Source organism: Trichosurus vulpecula, chromosome 3 (assembly GCF_011100635.1).
Source record: "Trichosurus vulpecula isolate mTriVul1 chromosome 3, mTriVul1.pri, whole genome shotgun sequence".
In the NCBI taxonomy this organism is placed as follows: Eukaryota; Metazoa; Chordata; class Mammalia; order Diprotodontia; family Phalangeridae; genus Trichosurus; species Trichosurus vulpecula.
Window position 1 is genome coordinate 172,745,778 of NC_050575.1, and position 14,948 is coordinate 172,760,725.

The 14,948-nt window shown below is 42.0% G+C and overlaps 1 protein-coding gene across 3 annotated transcripts in view; it reads left to right on the top strand.

Moving 5' to 3' along the window:
- NACC2 (NACC family member 2) overlaps positions 1–14,500 on the top strand; it is a 123,800-nt gene extending 109,300 nt beyond the window's left edge. For all 3 annotated transcript variants that reach the window (XM_036751389.1, XM_036751390.1, XM_036751391.1), the window contains 4 exons: positions 2,191–2,355; positions 5,985–6,090; positions 6,968–7,065; positions 9,741–14,500. In XM_036751389.1, the coding sequence (XP_036607284.1) occupies positions 2,191–2,355; positions 5,985–6,090; positions 6,968–7,065; positions 9,741–10,240 (869 nt within the window). In that variant the 3' untranslated portion in view covers positions 10,241–14,500. The remainder of the gene's footprint in view (positions 1–2,190; positions 2,356–5,984; positions 6,091–6,967; positions 7,066–9,740) is intronic.
- Positions 14,501–14,948: the final 448 nt, after the last annotated feature.

A 14,948-nucleotide genomic window follows, 5' to 3' on the forward strand; every position in this document is an offset into this window, starting at 1 on the left:
GATGTGGATCCTGGCCATGTGGCAAGCTAAGAAAAGAAAGGGAACCTGGGGTGTGGTGTAGGTTGAAGCAGGAGAAAAACCTGTATCATGGTTAGAAGAGAGATCCAAAACTTCCTTGGTGCTTTAATCTGATGACCCAGACTTAAGATTTAGGTGTTGGAGGGGACTTTGGCTTCAGATTTTTTTTTTCCTGAATGCTGCTTTTCAAAATTCACCTGTCATCTCGTTAAAGACAATACAAAGTAAAGAGAGCAGATTGAGAAAAGGTTCATTGACAGTGGCCTTATATATGTGTGTCATGTATTGTTTCTTTACTTCTTTTCACTGAAACCATTCTTGGATGCAATACTCCGCCACCCCTGGAACCTTCTATAGTAGCAAAGATTAGAAAACCAGTTTAGTGCAAGCAAATTTGGAAAGTAAAAGTGCTCCCTCACCCCCCACCCCATCTAGCCTTCACAGACCTAAAGCTAGAAGAGACTTTAAAGTCATCTAGTCAAGCCTTCTGATTTTACAGATGAGGAAACTAAGACCAAGATTTCTTGCCCAAGGTCACAGAGGTTCTAAAGTGGCAGTACTGAGGTTTGGACCTGGATTTTCTGACTCCTACAGCCTTTCTCCACTACATGGTGCTACCCCTCTAGGAACGAATATTCCTTCGTCTATTTTCTGGGACTAAAAGTATTTGTTATAATTTCTTAACGTGCCTCTCCCTTTTACTGTACATAGTACGTAGAAAAGATAACAGCAAGGAACAGAGGACAAAGGAATCACTGCTGTTCTGTGAAACTTTCCTTTTCAAATAATGTATAAAAAGTAATTTTATGGCTTTATTTGAAGGTCTCTTTTCAATTCTGTCCATTTCCTCATTTGTTGAAGGATAGTTCACAGTGAAATAATATGGGGGGTGGGGCTGGGCAGAAGGGGAGCATCCGTCTTTTGAGCTACCTGACCCATCTTGCTTCGATATCAGAGCTGGTACTTTGGAAAGGAATGGAATGACAGCTTTGTTTCACAAGCCAGGTGGGTTGGAGCCAGTCTCACCCATTGTAGATATGGGTTGCAGCATAGGGAGGGCATGTGCTTGTGAGGAGAGAGAACTGGAGCTGTAGGCATGTTTGTCTGGTATAGAAACTGATGGGATTAGTAACCTTGAGGTAGGAGAGCATTCATTGGTTGATTTAGAAAACTACCCAATTTCTTCAGCTAAATTCATTCAATCTTTAATAAAAATGGCAGCCATAATGACCATAAATTTTTCAGACATGCTTTTAACAAACACCCAAAAAGCTGGCTTTATCGAGCTTTGTATGGATGATGAGGCAGTTAGATTGCATAGTGAATGGAGTGCTGGACCTGGAGTCAGGAAGACCTAAGTTCAAATCCTGTTTCAGAAGCCTAGTAGTTGTGACCCTGGTCAGGTCTCTCAATGAGTTTGCTCATCTATAAAAGGGTGATTCTAATGGCACCCTACTTTGTAAAAGGAGATAACATCTACAATGCTCTATAAATGCTAGCTTAACTATGAGAAGATCTGACCCTGCTCTTGAAGAGAAACAAGTCTAGTTGGAAAAGGTGAGACTTTCACAAGTAATAACTAGAAAACAGTACATTATGTGAAAAGGGAGAGAGTTGATGCATACTTAGAAATACTGTGGTTGGGGTGTGATGTTGGTGGTTGTCCTTTGTGTTGAAAGAAGACCAAAATAGAGGTTTAAAAATGAAAAGCCCCTTGGGATCTAGAGTCAAAGTGGCCCCCATTTAAGCCACTTCCCTGAAGGTCTACTTGGACCTTTTTTGTTCAGTAATATTTTCTTCCTGTGACAATCACTCTTCTGTTGGCCAGCCAGCATTTCTGAGACACCAAGGTGGTCCTGAAATGCCAAGGTCTCTCAACTGGGTTCTAGGTCTAGCTCTGCCATCAATTCAAAATATCACCTTCTGCAAGAGGCCTCTGTACTTTAGATTTTCCCAGTTTTTAGAAAAAGAGACAAGGGATGAGATAATCCCCATTTTGCCTCCTTATTGTTGAAACCACATAAGGGGATAGATTGGAATGAAAGCACTTTGTGAACTGGAAAAATGACCATGGGAAAGATAGTCCCAGGTTGGTTTTCTTGGAGATGCATTAGATTCTGAAAGCATACCAGACTAACCTAAAAAAAATGTATAATTTCTTTTCATCCATAGTGCAAGAGAAACCAGAGCAGATTCCTCTGGAGAGTCGCTCTTGTGTCCTGATCCGAAGAGACCTGGTAGCCCTTCCTGCAAGCCTCATTAGCCAAATTGGCTACCGCTGCCACCCTAAGCTCTACTCGGAGGGTGACCCTGGTGAGAAGCTGGAGCTTGTTGCAGGTAATACCACAGCAGGTTTCTGTCTCTCCCACCCCAACCATGGTGCTGATAGACCTCTTCCTCTTAGGGATTCATGCATGCACCCCCAATTCAAACCCCCCACCCTCAAAATGCTAAGCAGAGGAGGAAAACTGAATCCTCCCTGTAATTTTAGAGATTGCGTGCAAATGTCCTTTCTTTTATTTTCTTTTCTCTTCAGTGCAGTGAACAATGTACTCATCACCAATCAGTCAAAAAAAAAAATAAAAAAGAAAGGATAGAACATCTTAAATTTCCCTTAATTTCCTTTTAGAAGAATGTGTCATTAAGAGAAGTTATTCAATTGAATTAATTTAGCATTTTAATTGAATTCCCCCGGCTTGTATTCTTCCTGATTGGTACGGGCTGCATCACAATTGTATTTTAATTTAGGTTGCAGACAAAAACATGTTGTGTATTTTTATGATTCTTTCCCCCCTATCCCCCACCCCAACTTCTAAGTGTCAAATTACTGCATTCTCAGGGTAATGGTTTTAGGTTTTGTAATAGCAAAGGCAGATTGAGAAATTTGATTTCTTTTAAGAAAACTAGCAATAATTCGATCTAAAAGTATATTAGCACGTTGCCCGGGATGATGTTTTCTGTGTTTGAGGCTGTTTTTCTCTTTTTTAAGTCTGATGAGAATGGAGTATCTCTAAGTTCTTTCAATGGAAAGATCATCCATCTCACCCTTTCACGTCTGAAAACTTGTCTGTGTTAAGCCATTTTTAAATGATCTGTTCCCTGTCTCTGTCATATATGTCAACCAACGTTGACACCCCCCCCCCCAAAAAAATCCATCATCCCCAACGTGTAGAGGAAGGTTTGTCATTTCATCTGGTTTGGAAATACCCTCCTGATCCACAGTAGCAATTCCATAGTAGCTTAAGAGTGTTAGAAATAGCCTGGAGCAGGTGACTTGCCCAGGGACACACAGGCCCTGCAGGATACTGAGGGGTTTTCCATTTCTAGAAAATTCTCCATTTTTGCTTTGGGTCAGTTCCCATCATATCTCAGCCCAACCACTGTCTTAAATGTTGCCTAGAGATTAGGGGCACTGATTTCCCTGTTGGAATATTCATACTGAACTAGTTTACAATTTGTAAAGTTTCTTTTCCTGTAAACGGAAAATGTGGAATAAGTGATTTTTCACAGCACGAACCTTTAATCGGTCAGCAGCATTTTGTCTTGATATTTTTTTTTTTATTTCTCATCTTGTAGTGAGGAGATTAATATCTATTCAATTAATAGCTTCTTGGGCTTGTTGGAGTATATGTGTATTTATTGTATTTATGTGTTTAAGCAAAAATTACTCTCTGCTATACCTGATTGGGTCAGCTGGTGTGAGCTGGGAAGATCTTGGTTACCAAAGAAACCATAGGAAGCTAATTACTTTCTCAAATTTAATGAAAGTGACAAGGATGTCTGCCTGGTTGGGGTGGGGGGAAGGGTGAAGTGTACATATGGAGTTTATTTTTTTAGTAGCACTATACCAGAGATGTTCTCACCACCTAAGATTTTTCACACCATAATCAATTATGAAAACTTAGTTATTTTCTTCAGGGGGCCCTTGACTTAGCCACAGTTAAAGCAAATAATAGAAGGATTCTCCAGGTACCAGTATGGAGTAGTAGGGACTCTGTAGAAGAGAGATGACCTGGCTGGTGAGTGGGAAGACAGGACTCCTTTACAACAGCTCCGCTGTCCACCATTTTTATTCCATCTTACCCTGAAGGTTCCCATCTCCCCTCCAACCACTAGCTTACTTTCATAAGGAGAAAAAAAAAATTAGGTGCTCATGTTCTGTGGGGTGTTTTTTTTTCCTATTTTTGAGGCTCTCATTCATTATAATTCCAGAGATGACCAGATTATTTGAGTGAAATTAAAAGACAGATTGAAGGAGATTCTTGGATAGCTTGGTGGTGGAATTATGGATTGCTGAAAAGTTGGCAAGTTGGAATGTCCATCCTGACAAACCTGCCCTTAATTGTGTTATAGCTAGCATCTGAAGTAGAAGTATCCTTTAATAATTAACTTATCTAATAACATGTCTCTATAAGTGATGGTTGTCCTCGTAACTTTTGAGGGATCATATGGAAAGGAACATCACAATGGTCCCATTAGCTTTCCCAACCACTGGGAGTAAAAGCAAGTATAATTTAGCTTCTTGTTGGGCATGTGCTATATTGATGTGACCACTTAGTTAAGAGTGCCTGGTTAGATTGCTGCATTGATGTTAAGATGGAACATTTGGCAGAATTGTAGAGAAAGGTCAAGGCTGGAGATGTCAGTTTGAGCATGTGCAGAGAGGGATGCAGACATGGAAATGGTTGATGATAAAAAGGAGGCACAAACCCAGCTGTCTGGATCAGGTGGGAGAAGGAAGAAAAGCTGACAAAGGAGACCAAGAAACAAAGGAGAAGTGATCAGAGAAGGAGAATGAAATAAATATACAATTACAGATGGGAGTTTCAAGAAGGAAGATTTGTTCATGGTCACATACTAGGAGAGTCCTGAAGAAATTTGTAGAGCTTATTTTCCCTGTGGGTGATAGTAGGCTCAAATACCAATGGGTTCCGGGTGGGTTTTTATAGATCCCAGAATGACAGAAGGTGGGGGGTTGGCCGTGGTGGTGGAGGGTTGAGAGAAGCTGAGAGGGTTGGGTTAGTGTCATGTAGGATGATCAGTGGTGTCATCCGAATCAGATCCGGTGCAGAGGAGCCATGGGACATGAGACATCCTGAAAAGAGACATATCTGACAAGTTGTTCTGATGTCTGTCCATGTCCAGCCACAGTGCTTATGGTGAAGATCCGTGCATTGAGTTCCAGATTTTCTTTTTCTTGCTTCAAATTGACATAGTCTCATCTTTGTATAAGACCAAAAGAGGGAGAATCCTCCTCTACTAGTATCACTACCAAAGTTTGTATTATTTGATGGGGAAGGTTAAGAACTGAAAGGACATCATGTAGGTATTGCTTAAAAATGTAAATGTCTGTTTAAATTAACAAATCTTTATTTTATTTTCCCTCCTACCTACTTCCTTCCCTTTGTAACAAATATGAATTGTCAAGCAAAACATTCCCACATTGACTATGTCCAAAATGTGTCCCAATCTTGACCTAATGCCCATGAGCTCTGCCACCAGAAGTGGGTAGGTAGGTAGTGTGTTTCATTATGAGTCTTAGAATTATGACTAGTCATTCCATTGCTCAGAGTTCCTAATTCTTTCAAAGATGTTTTTCTTTACATTATTGTGCATCTTGTTCTTCTGCTATTGCTTACTATACTCTACATCAGTTCAGAAAATTCTTCCCTGGCTTTTTAAAAATTGTCTCTCTTTTTAGCGCAGTTGTCTCCTTGTCATTCACAAACCACTATTTGTCCAGTCACTCTCCAACCCTAGTTCTTTGCCACCACAAAAAGAACACTACAAATCAATACTCTTAATGGGGAAAAAAGATCTCCTTGCTGAAATGTCACTTCAGAATTCTTATTTCAATTGACTATGTCTAGAGCATAGTGGGTCTTTCATTGAGTGGAGATCAGTAAGTCCTGACCTTGAAGGGCTAAGTCTGAGGGTTTTTCACCTTATGTTCTAATTGACTACAGGCTCCGGAGTCTACATCACACGGGGTCAGCTGATGAACTGTCACCTCTGTGCCGGTGTGAAACACAAAGTCTTACTGAGACGGCTTCTTGCTACTTTCTTTGATCGGTATGAGAAGATGGGTAAGGCCCAGGTTGGGCCTTTTTTAAAGCTTTGGTTTTTTTCTCCACCTGCTTTCCATAACACTTTTCAGTGTTTTGGAACAATTCCTTCCTTCCAAATTTTCATTTAGTGCAGATTTCTTTTTTTTTCATTTTCTTCCTTTCTTTCCTTCTTTGTAAAGATATCAATATTGCTTCCTGAAAGTTTATAATTTCAGAATGTTGGAGTTAACCACAGGCATTTTGCAGGTGGAGAAATTGAGATCCCCAGAGAAATGATGATTTGCTTATAGCAGTAGTGTCAAAGTCAAATAGAATCCAATCCCTGCTAGAGACATTGATCTAAAAACCACAAATTAACATTATGTTTTAAAAATGTATTTTGATAAGCATTTTCCAGTTGCAATTTAATCTGGTTCTGGATGGCTGAGATGACACCCCTTCCCTAGAACACACAGATCTAGCCCCACAAAGCTGGGGCTAGAATCCAGGTGTGCTGACTCCCTGACCAAGATTATACCCAATCAAAGGTTAATCCCAGGCCAACTTTTTCAATCAGTTAGTGAGTGAGCTGTATCCATCTTGCCAGCATTATCCAGGGTGAACTCAGAGAACTGCCAACCAACTTTCATATTAGCCAAAGTAGATTCTGATTAGGAAGGTAAATCTGCAGAGAAGCAATCCCTATAGGAAGCATTCCAGCAGTAAATATTTGCTTGACTTTGGCAGTGATCCTTTCCACCCTTCTGTGTACTCCCCTTTGTGTTATCGAGGATAACAAATAATGAGTTGATTATAATACAGTTAGTTGACTTGGATTTTTATCCAGAGTCTTAAGAGTATTTGCTACCTTCATCTTTTCTTTTTCCTCCTTTCTCCTGCAGGAATACACTAGCCAACAGTTGTGGGACTGGAATCCGCTCTTCTACTAGTGATCCCAGTCGGAAGCCTTTGGACAGCAGGGTCCTAAATGCCGTGAAATGTAAGGTCTAAGACTCAAAGGAGCAGGGGTGGTTGTTAAGAGTCCCCAGACAAGTTGGGTGGGGGTGGAGGGAGATCAAAACCATATTCCATACCTCCAGGTAATGGACTATGCCAGCAATGTATAACTCCTGTTTGATCTGGGTTCCTGCAGACTTGGGTTTTCTGACTCCTTCCCCTCAGAGTCTCCTTAAGAAGTTCCCACTTAGAACACACTCCTGTAACAAACAACTTTTAGGACCCTCTTCCAACATCTGTTTTCCTTTCTGGTGTGGGGATGGGATGGGGGAGTTTGCTTGTGTAAGATTTTGGTAGCTAATTACAGTGACCTGAAGGCTCTTGGGCTCAGAGTAGTGGTGTATGCATTCCTCAGCTTGGCCTCCTAGTGACTGATAATTGAAGCTGCTGATCCACTTCCCTGGAATGAAGCTTTTCCGGGGAATGTGTGAAGCATTCATTTTCAGCAAGTGGGTGGAACAGGATAAAGGAGCAGTCTCTAGAATGAGGTCTCAAGGTGTTAACTTTTTTGGTGGGTTTCCAAGCTTGATGATTTCAGCTGCAAAACTATTTTAATATGTGAAATAGATTTAATTTCCTTTTTGAACAAACCCCCCTATTTACATTTTGTGGTTATTTTAAGTCCTTGCCATCTGCTTGGCCATCTTCTCTCTCATTCCTGGACTGGGATAATCTAAAGGCAGTGAGCTCGGCCTTGCTGGGTGGTAGACTGCCTCCTTCTCTGCCCACCCTCCTCCCCCGCCTACTTAAAGATGAGAAAGCGGGTGTGGATCAGCTAGTTAACTCCATCCTGCCCCCCCCCCCTTTTTTTTGTTTCATGTATTCTACATTCCTGATTCTCAGAACAGCTAATATACACTCCTTAATTTTTAAAAATGGCCCTAAATTTTAAATTCTTTTTTTTTTGTTTGTTTTGATGGGCACCTGATAGTAATTAAGCCAAAACTCATGTCACTCCAGAATTATGGAGCAATAATTTAGGGACTGGGTACTGAGGTATGGATCTTAACAAAAGAGATTTATGGCTAAGAATGATTTTAGTTAAAATTAGTGACTTACTACCAGATAATTAACTTGTTAGGGATGGGGACAGAATGCTTCCTCTTGGTAGCTTGTAGTTTATCTTTTAGTACTAGGAGTGGGGAAGGTCTTATTGCTACTCTAGTCTAATCAATACTGTATTTCATGTATTTAGTATTTTGTAATTTTTCAGTCACTTTCATATCCATTACCTCATTTGGCCCTCATAATACAGCTATGAGAGAGATAACCCTTCTGATAGATGAGGAAACTGAGACCAAGCTCTAGCTAATGCTTGTGCACTGAGGGAAATACATAGATAAATAAGATACTGTTCTCTTCCCTCAAGGGATTAGTAGGGATTTTACTCAAGGTTGCACTGTAAGTCTGTGGTCAGGTCTAGGAATGTAGTGTCTTGATTGGAATTCCATTGGCCTCTTCACATTGAGACCACATGCTGGTGTCCAAACAAAATTTCAGAGAATTTTTCTCTTTTTCTTTCTTTCTCTGTCCTTGTTTTGACCATCTCCTTCCCTTGTCAATTAATTATAGCCAGAAAATTCTCCCCAAAAGGTAAGTCTTAATATTTTTCCAGTAAAGTGAAATTTTCACTTGCAAAGGCATTCAGTGTGGATCAGGAGTGAATTGTTGTGGGGGGAGAAGGAGACATGCTAATTTTCAGTAGTGTTTACTACACTGAAATTGACAGAGCTAATTAATTATAGTCAGGCCCTTTTTTAAAATTAAAAAAAACTATCAATTAGATAAATGGATGTCATTGGCTAATGAGTTTTTTAGAATTGGTGAAACCTTATAAGCCATTTAGTCTAACCCTCTCATTTGACAGATAAGAAAATTAGGCACAAAGATTACATGTCTTGGACAGTCACACAGCTAGTTAGTGTCTGAGGGAGGATTTAAACTTCCTGGCTCCACATCTAGTTCCCTATGTCAGACATGGACAGCAAGGTGGTGGAGTGGATAGAGTGCCCGGCCTGGATTCGGGAAAGACCTGTCTTCATGAGTTCAAATCCAGCCTCAGACAGTGACCCTGGCCAAGTCACTTCACCCTCTTGGCCTCAGTTTCCTTCTTTGTAAAATGAGCTGGAGAAGCAAATGGTAAGGCATTCCAGTATTTTTGCAAAGAAAACCCCAAATGGGGTCATACAGAGTCAGACACAACTGAAAGGACTGAACAGCCATGTCAGAAATGGAGGCTGCTTAAAGCAGATGATCATGCCTCTTTGGAACAATGAGTTTCCAACCTCCTTAAGAGCTGAGAGTGATGAGGGGACCTACCAGCTAAACTATTTGACCGACTGTTGTTTTAACCCTTAATAATGGAGAAGTAAATTTTCACCTATGTACTCTCCTGAAAGGGATTGATTTGACTCTCCCGGGGAGATACGTTGTTTGTAGTTCCCTTAGCATCCTCTATATCCCCATCCTTAACTAAGAACAGAATGGATTTCATGCTATTGATGCTTTCTAAGAAGGGATGATGGAACTTTTTGTTGCCCTGAAGCAGATATACCTTGTGAGGAGCATATGAGGGGGTTGGGTACATGTGGCTTCCTCCTCTTGAGTCTCCACCTAACTGTTGACCCTTGCTGGCTATCTTTCTCCCTGTCTTTGCAGTATATTGTCAGAATTTTGCCCCAAGCTTTAAGGAGAGTGAGATGAATGTCATAGCCGCAGACATGTGTACCAATGCTCGTCGAGTTCGCAAACGCTGGCTACCCAAAATTAAGTCCATGCTGCCTGAGGGGATGGAGATGTACCGAACCGTCATGGGTTCCACCACTGCCAGCGTCCCCCTGGAGTCTGAGTTCCAGGCCACCACAGCCCAAGTATTTGAGCAGAGAATCTACGCAGAGCGGCGGAATGATGCTGCCACCATTGTGGCTCTGAGAACTAACACGGTCAACGTAGACCTGAGCAGTGCTTCCAACCCGCCGTTCGAGCCAAGTGAAGAGGCAGATGGGGCCGGTTCGGTCATTCAGGAGGTGGCTGGGCCAGAGCCCCTACCCTCGGATAGCCAAAGCACTCCCCAATCCTTCGAACAAGATCCTGCCAGCACCAGCAGGCCGGAGACACCGGTGAGAAGACAAGATGGTACTTATGGAGGGACTTTGTAAAGATACCTAAAGAAAAGGAAAAAAAAAATTGTGACTTATAAGGGATCTAAATACTAAAGCTGCTTGCATGCATACTAATACAAAAAAATGTGATCCAGCCACTTACCTACTGAACTGCTACTGTTGCCTGAAAAAAATGTGATTTTTATTCTGCTTGTATTTAAAATTTATGAAGGAAATAATCGCATTCGTTATACTGTAAATGATTAGGTCAGTGATGGCCTATTTAAAAGAGAGTTCCTGGGCTCTATTTTTTTTTTATACTCCTGAGGTTAGACTCTTAACTTGTAGCTTTTTCCTCCCCTTCCTTACAAGGGGATGAGGCATCCCCTCCCACGGTTCCTGCACCCAGGTCCTTTCCACCCCTTTCTTCCCAGTGCAGAACTAAAGCCATTGTTAATTCCTCCTTGCTCTATAAAAGGCTGTGCCGTCGCTCAGGAGGAGAAAGTTTTTGGATGGTCAGAGAATTTCTGGTAGTTCAAGAACCCACAGGATTTGGCAGGTGGTTGACTGGAGGCGCTTCACTTAACACTCCGTTCCTGACTTGTAGTGGTCCTCACTTTGAGGGTCTTTAAGTTCTTTGAGGGGTATGGAGGTTGGCAGGTGGGCAGGCTGATTGTGAGGCAGAGAGCTTTCCCTAGGAAGCCTCCCCAGACTCTTTCCTCTTTGTGCTCTTCCTTCCCTTCCCCCACCCCCTCCCACCATTCCCACCTTCCAACCGAGACTGTCCTTCAGTGTCAGGATTAGCCATGGTTTCATATTTGTGTTTCTCATGCATGTGCTTTGGGGGTTACAGCAGCAGGGCATATGGGGAGGTGGGGGGTATTATTGGTATGGGAGTGTTAGGACATGTTGGTTGGCACTGATTGGTGTATGTGAATATGTGGAGACATCCCCTTGTCCTTACTCCTCCCCTCGTTTCCCTTCCCATCAGATCCCTATTTCTCTTCCTACTGAATGAGGTACCACTCAATATAGCCCTCAGTGAGTTAGTCCCCTGAGTTGGCTTTAACTCCTTTTCCCCACCCCAAACTCTGCATTCTTTATCTCTTCCTCACCTCTCATGTGAAACCCCATTTTCATGAATCTGAGGGACCACTTGCCTGGTGGTGGTCACCCTAGAGGAGCTGGGGGGAGCCATGATGAGTCTGTAGGAGTTAGCTGGGTGGTAGAGGTATGGTTACAGTCTTGGCCCTTCTTTTAGGGTCCACTTTGAGCTCCCATGATCTCTTTAAGAGTGAGTTTAATGTGAGAGGATGGACTCCAGAGAACCTCCCTCTCCCTCCTGTTAAGTAAGAGCAGGGATGAAAGGGATTGTCCATCTTGGCTTTCCTTTTTATGTGGAATTGTTTTGTGACTGTCCTGGAACCTTTTGAATTTTGTATTAATTTATGTTCTATGATATAAAGGAAAACTTCATTCCCCAATTTCTTTGTCTTCCTTCCCCTCTACCCCAAATAGACCAAATTTTTGGGAATGAGGCACAGACTTGTCCACTCTTTTTTGGTGAAACATGGCCATTGTCTTCTTTAGGAGAAGTGGCAACTTGGCTTTGACAGACAGAGAGCTTTTTCCAAAGTATCAATTGTTGGTGAAAGCCAGACCACGTGGCTTTCCTTGACCTCTGCTATAGGAGGAAGAAACCAGATCTGGAGGCAGGGGGTAGGGTTGGGGAAAGTCAGGGTCAAGGTCAGGGTGAGGGAAAATGTGTCTCTGCCATTTTCCTCATCCAATGATGAATCCTTGTCTCCATTTCCATTTGGAGAAGGTTTTCCATTGCTGGCATTCCCACTAGAGGGCAGATGGCTTGCCCCTACTGGGAATGTTTGGCCAGGGAACAATGTGATCCTTTGCCTGTGTAAACCCCCTAGGTTAAAGGGGGATCTGGAATGTGTATAGGTGCTTGTGCAAGTAGTGACAGTGAATTGGGGCTTGCGCTCAGTGGAGAGATCCATGAGTCCTGGTGGGTAAGGGAGAACAAAGTCCCCACCCCCCACCCCCATGACTTCTTAGTGCCACTTTTTTTTCTTACCCCCTCCCACCACCACCATGGACAATGGATCCTGAGAAGATCATGGTTTTTTACTGAATCCATGCTTAACATGTGCCAATGTTTCCTCTCCATCGTAATCTCTGCTTTCGGGCTACATGGCTGGCTAGCTGTAGGTTTATGTCCAACTGTGTGGGATTCAGAAATGGGCAAAGTGTAGCGTCATCAGCAGAAGCCGGATTGGTGAATGGTCATACTGGCTACCTGTGTTGTAGACAATGTGGAGTCCATGGTGTTTGTAAAGAAGAAACACCAAGCGGTTTCACTGGTATGAAACTGGTGCTTAGTACTGTAGCATTGGAGGGGAGACTTTTAGAGTTTAAGGTGGGGGTGGGGATGGGCAGAATGTTGTGAAAGGGCAATGCAAGAGGTGGTTGTTTTTGTTTAAAATTTTCTGAGATTGGAATATACTCATTTTGCTATTTAATTTTTTTAAAACAAAGGAAAAAAATAGCGACCAGTACAAATCCATAAGAATAGTCACTGGTCAGAGTGACTTCTTCCTTTTTATTTGTGGATCACAGTGCTTTGGAGGTTTTTTTGGGGGGGCATTCCACTCCTTCCCACCCCAGTGAAAAGGGGCTCCAGATGGCAGCTCTCCCATCTTGGGTCATTGTTTATTTAGCCAGATACTTGAAACTGTTTGTATATTTTATAGAAATGCTTGCTTGCTTCCTTCCTGCCTGCCCCAGAACTCCCTTCCCTACTTGATACCCCTCTGTATTTAAACAAAAACAACCCACACACTTGGGTTTGTAGTTCAGCTCCCATCCTGGGCAGTTATGCATTTCCATTTCTAGTGTCTCTGCAGTGGATTCTGTCAGGCTTCTTGTGGGGAAAGTGACAATTTCGACAAATGACACCTTGGCTATCAGGGGCCTTTGTTTAACACACATCCCCACCCCACCCCCACCCCCCAGGTCCAAGGCGCCAGCTTCTCTGATATTCCCATTGAATCTGAAAGTTTCCTTTGCAAATTCTACCACCCCTCCAGAAATGAACCAAGGTTAGAACCCCTAGAAGAGAGGGCCTTTTCAGCTCAAGAAGTCATTTTATCCTATCATTGCCGTGATGATAATTTAAACAGGATTCACATTTTCCTTTGAAGCCCTTGAACATTATTTCCATTCCCTACTTTGCATGGCGGAGGTCATGAAACCAATTAAATCACTCTCAACAAAGCTGACATCCTTTGTTTTGCCCTGCCCTTTGTCTGAAGTCTCCTATACCTGTCTTTCCCTTGACTGTCCAGAAGTTCTGGATCTTTATTCTCTTCCATCATCAATGGAGCTCTAGGGGATAGGAAGTTATATGGAGGTACATAAGGGGTGACAAGACATGACCCTTCAGTTCCAATGTCCCTATCAGTGTGGTGTGTACATGGAAGCTTTGAGCTTTTCAGCTCTTTGCTTACTCATCATAGGCTTCAGCTCATGGTCTTCCTCATCATTAGCACTACCTGCCCTATTAGGAACTCAGGCTATTATTATTCTTTCATGCCCCAGCCTTTGAGTATAAGAATTTTTGGAAAGAGTCCTAGAGGATTCTCCCAGGTACAGGCAAAGCGTGGCTTGTCAATGATTTAGTCTTGAATAGGCTGGGAGGGCAAAATCCCTAGTGTTGTACACATGTGGGGAATACATGTTATTGTGGCCAGATTTTTTGAGGTTGTTGAAGGGGTTCTGAGACTTGAGGGTAGAGAGAGTCAAGGGTCTTAGGAAATGTGAAGTGCATAATGTTGCATTGATGTCTAAGCTTAGAGAATGAAAGGTAAAATGAAAGTTTCAGTCCTTCTGGTTTGGGCTGGCATGCCTTTTGAGATCAGAGTAAAAGAGTTACTCTAGGGCGGGAGTCTAAAGAGCATTTCTACTCTGCAGTGTCCCTTGTGTACTACCCAGTGTTCCTTTCATTTTTTAAGAAAGTTAAGGCTTTTCCACTTCATTCCCTGCCACAATGGCACTTTGAATTTGAGTTTTGCTTGAGAAACATTCAGAACTGAGAGATGTGATATCATTGGTGAATGAAAAGTCTCTATCCATCAAGAAATCGTCACAAGAAAAATCTAAAATGGTGGTCATGGTGAAGAGACCCAAAGATGGATAAGCTGTATAGTTATGAATAGTGGCTGATTTGAGCAAAATAGGTAAAAGACATAGTGGTTGTATCAGACAAGATTGTAGGTTGCACAGATAAAATTTATCTATTTTTTTATACCTAGCACAACTTCCTAGTTTTTCTTTTTCCATTTTTCTTTTTCTTTCCTTTTTTTTTTTTTTTGGTGTTTTTTTTTTCTTTTTTGGTTCTGGGTTAAGACAGAATTGTTAAAACTTTAAAAATGTGAATGGGTTTTGAGCTCTCCCTTTTTCCCTGGGTGAGGGTGAGTGTTTTGCACTAATGTTTCCTGTGTGTAGAGGATTAATGAATGATATGTTTGAAAATGTATATGGGATGATGATTGTATCCTTTGAGGAAAACCAATCCCTGAAGATACTGAATGTAAAGTGAAACCGAAGCAGTCCTTGGCTTTCATGGGGCTTTCCAGAGTGCCTTAGAATTTTTTGGATCATTTTTCCCAAGGAAAACATATTTTCAAAATCAGACCATGTTTCTCTCTCCTTTGTTTACAACACTATCAATTCCAGAATCGGGGGCTGCTTT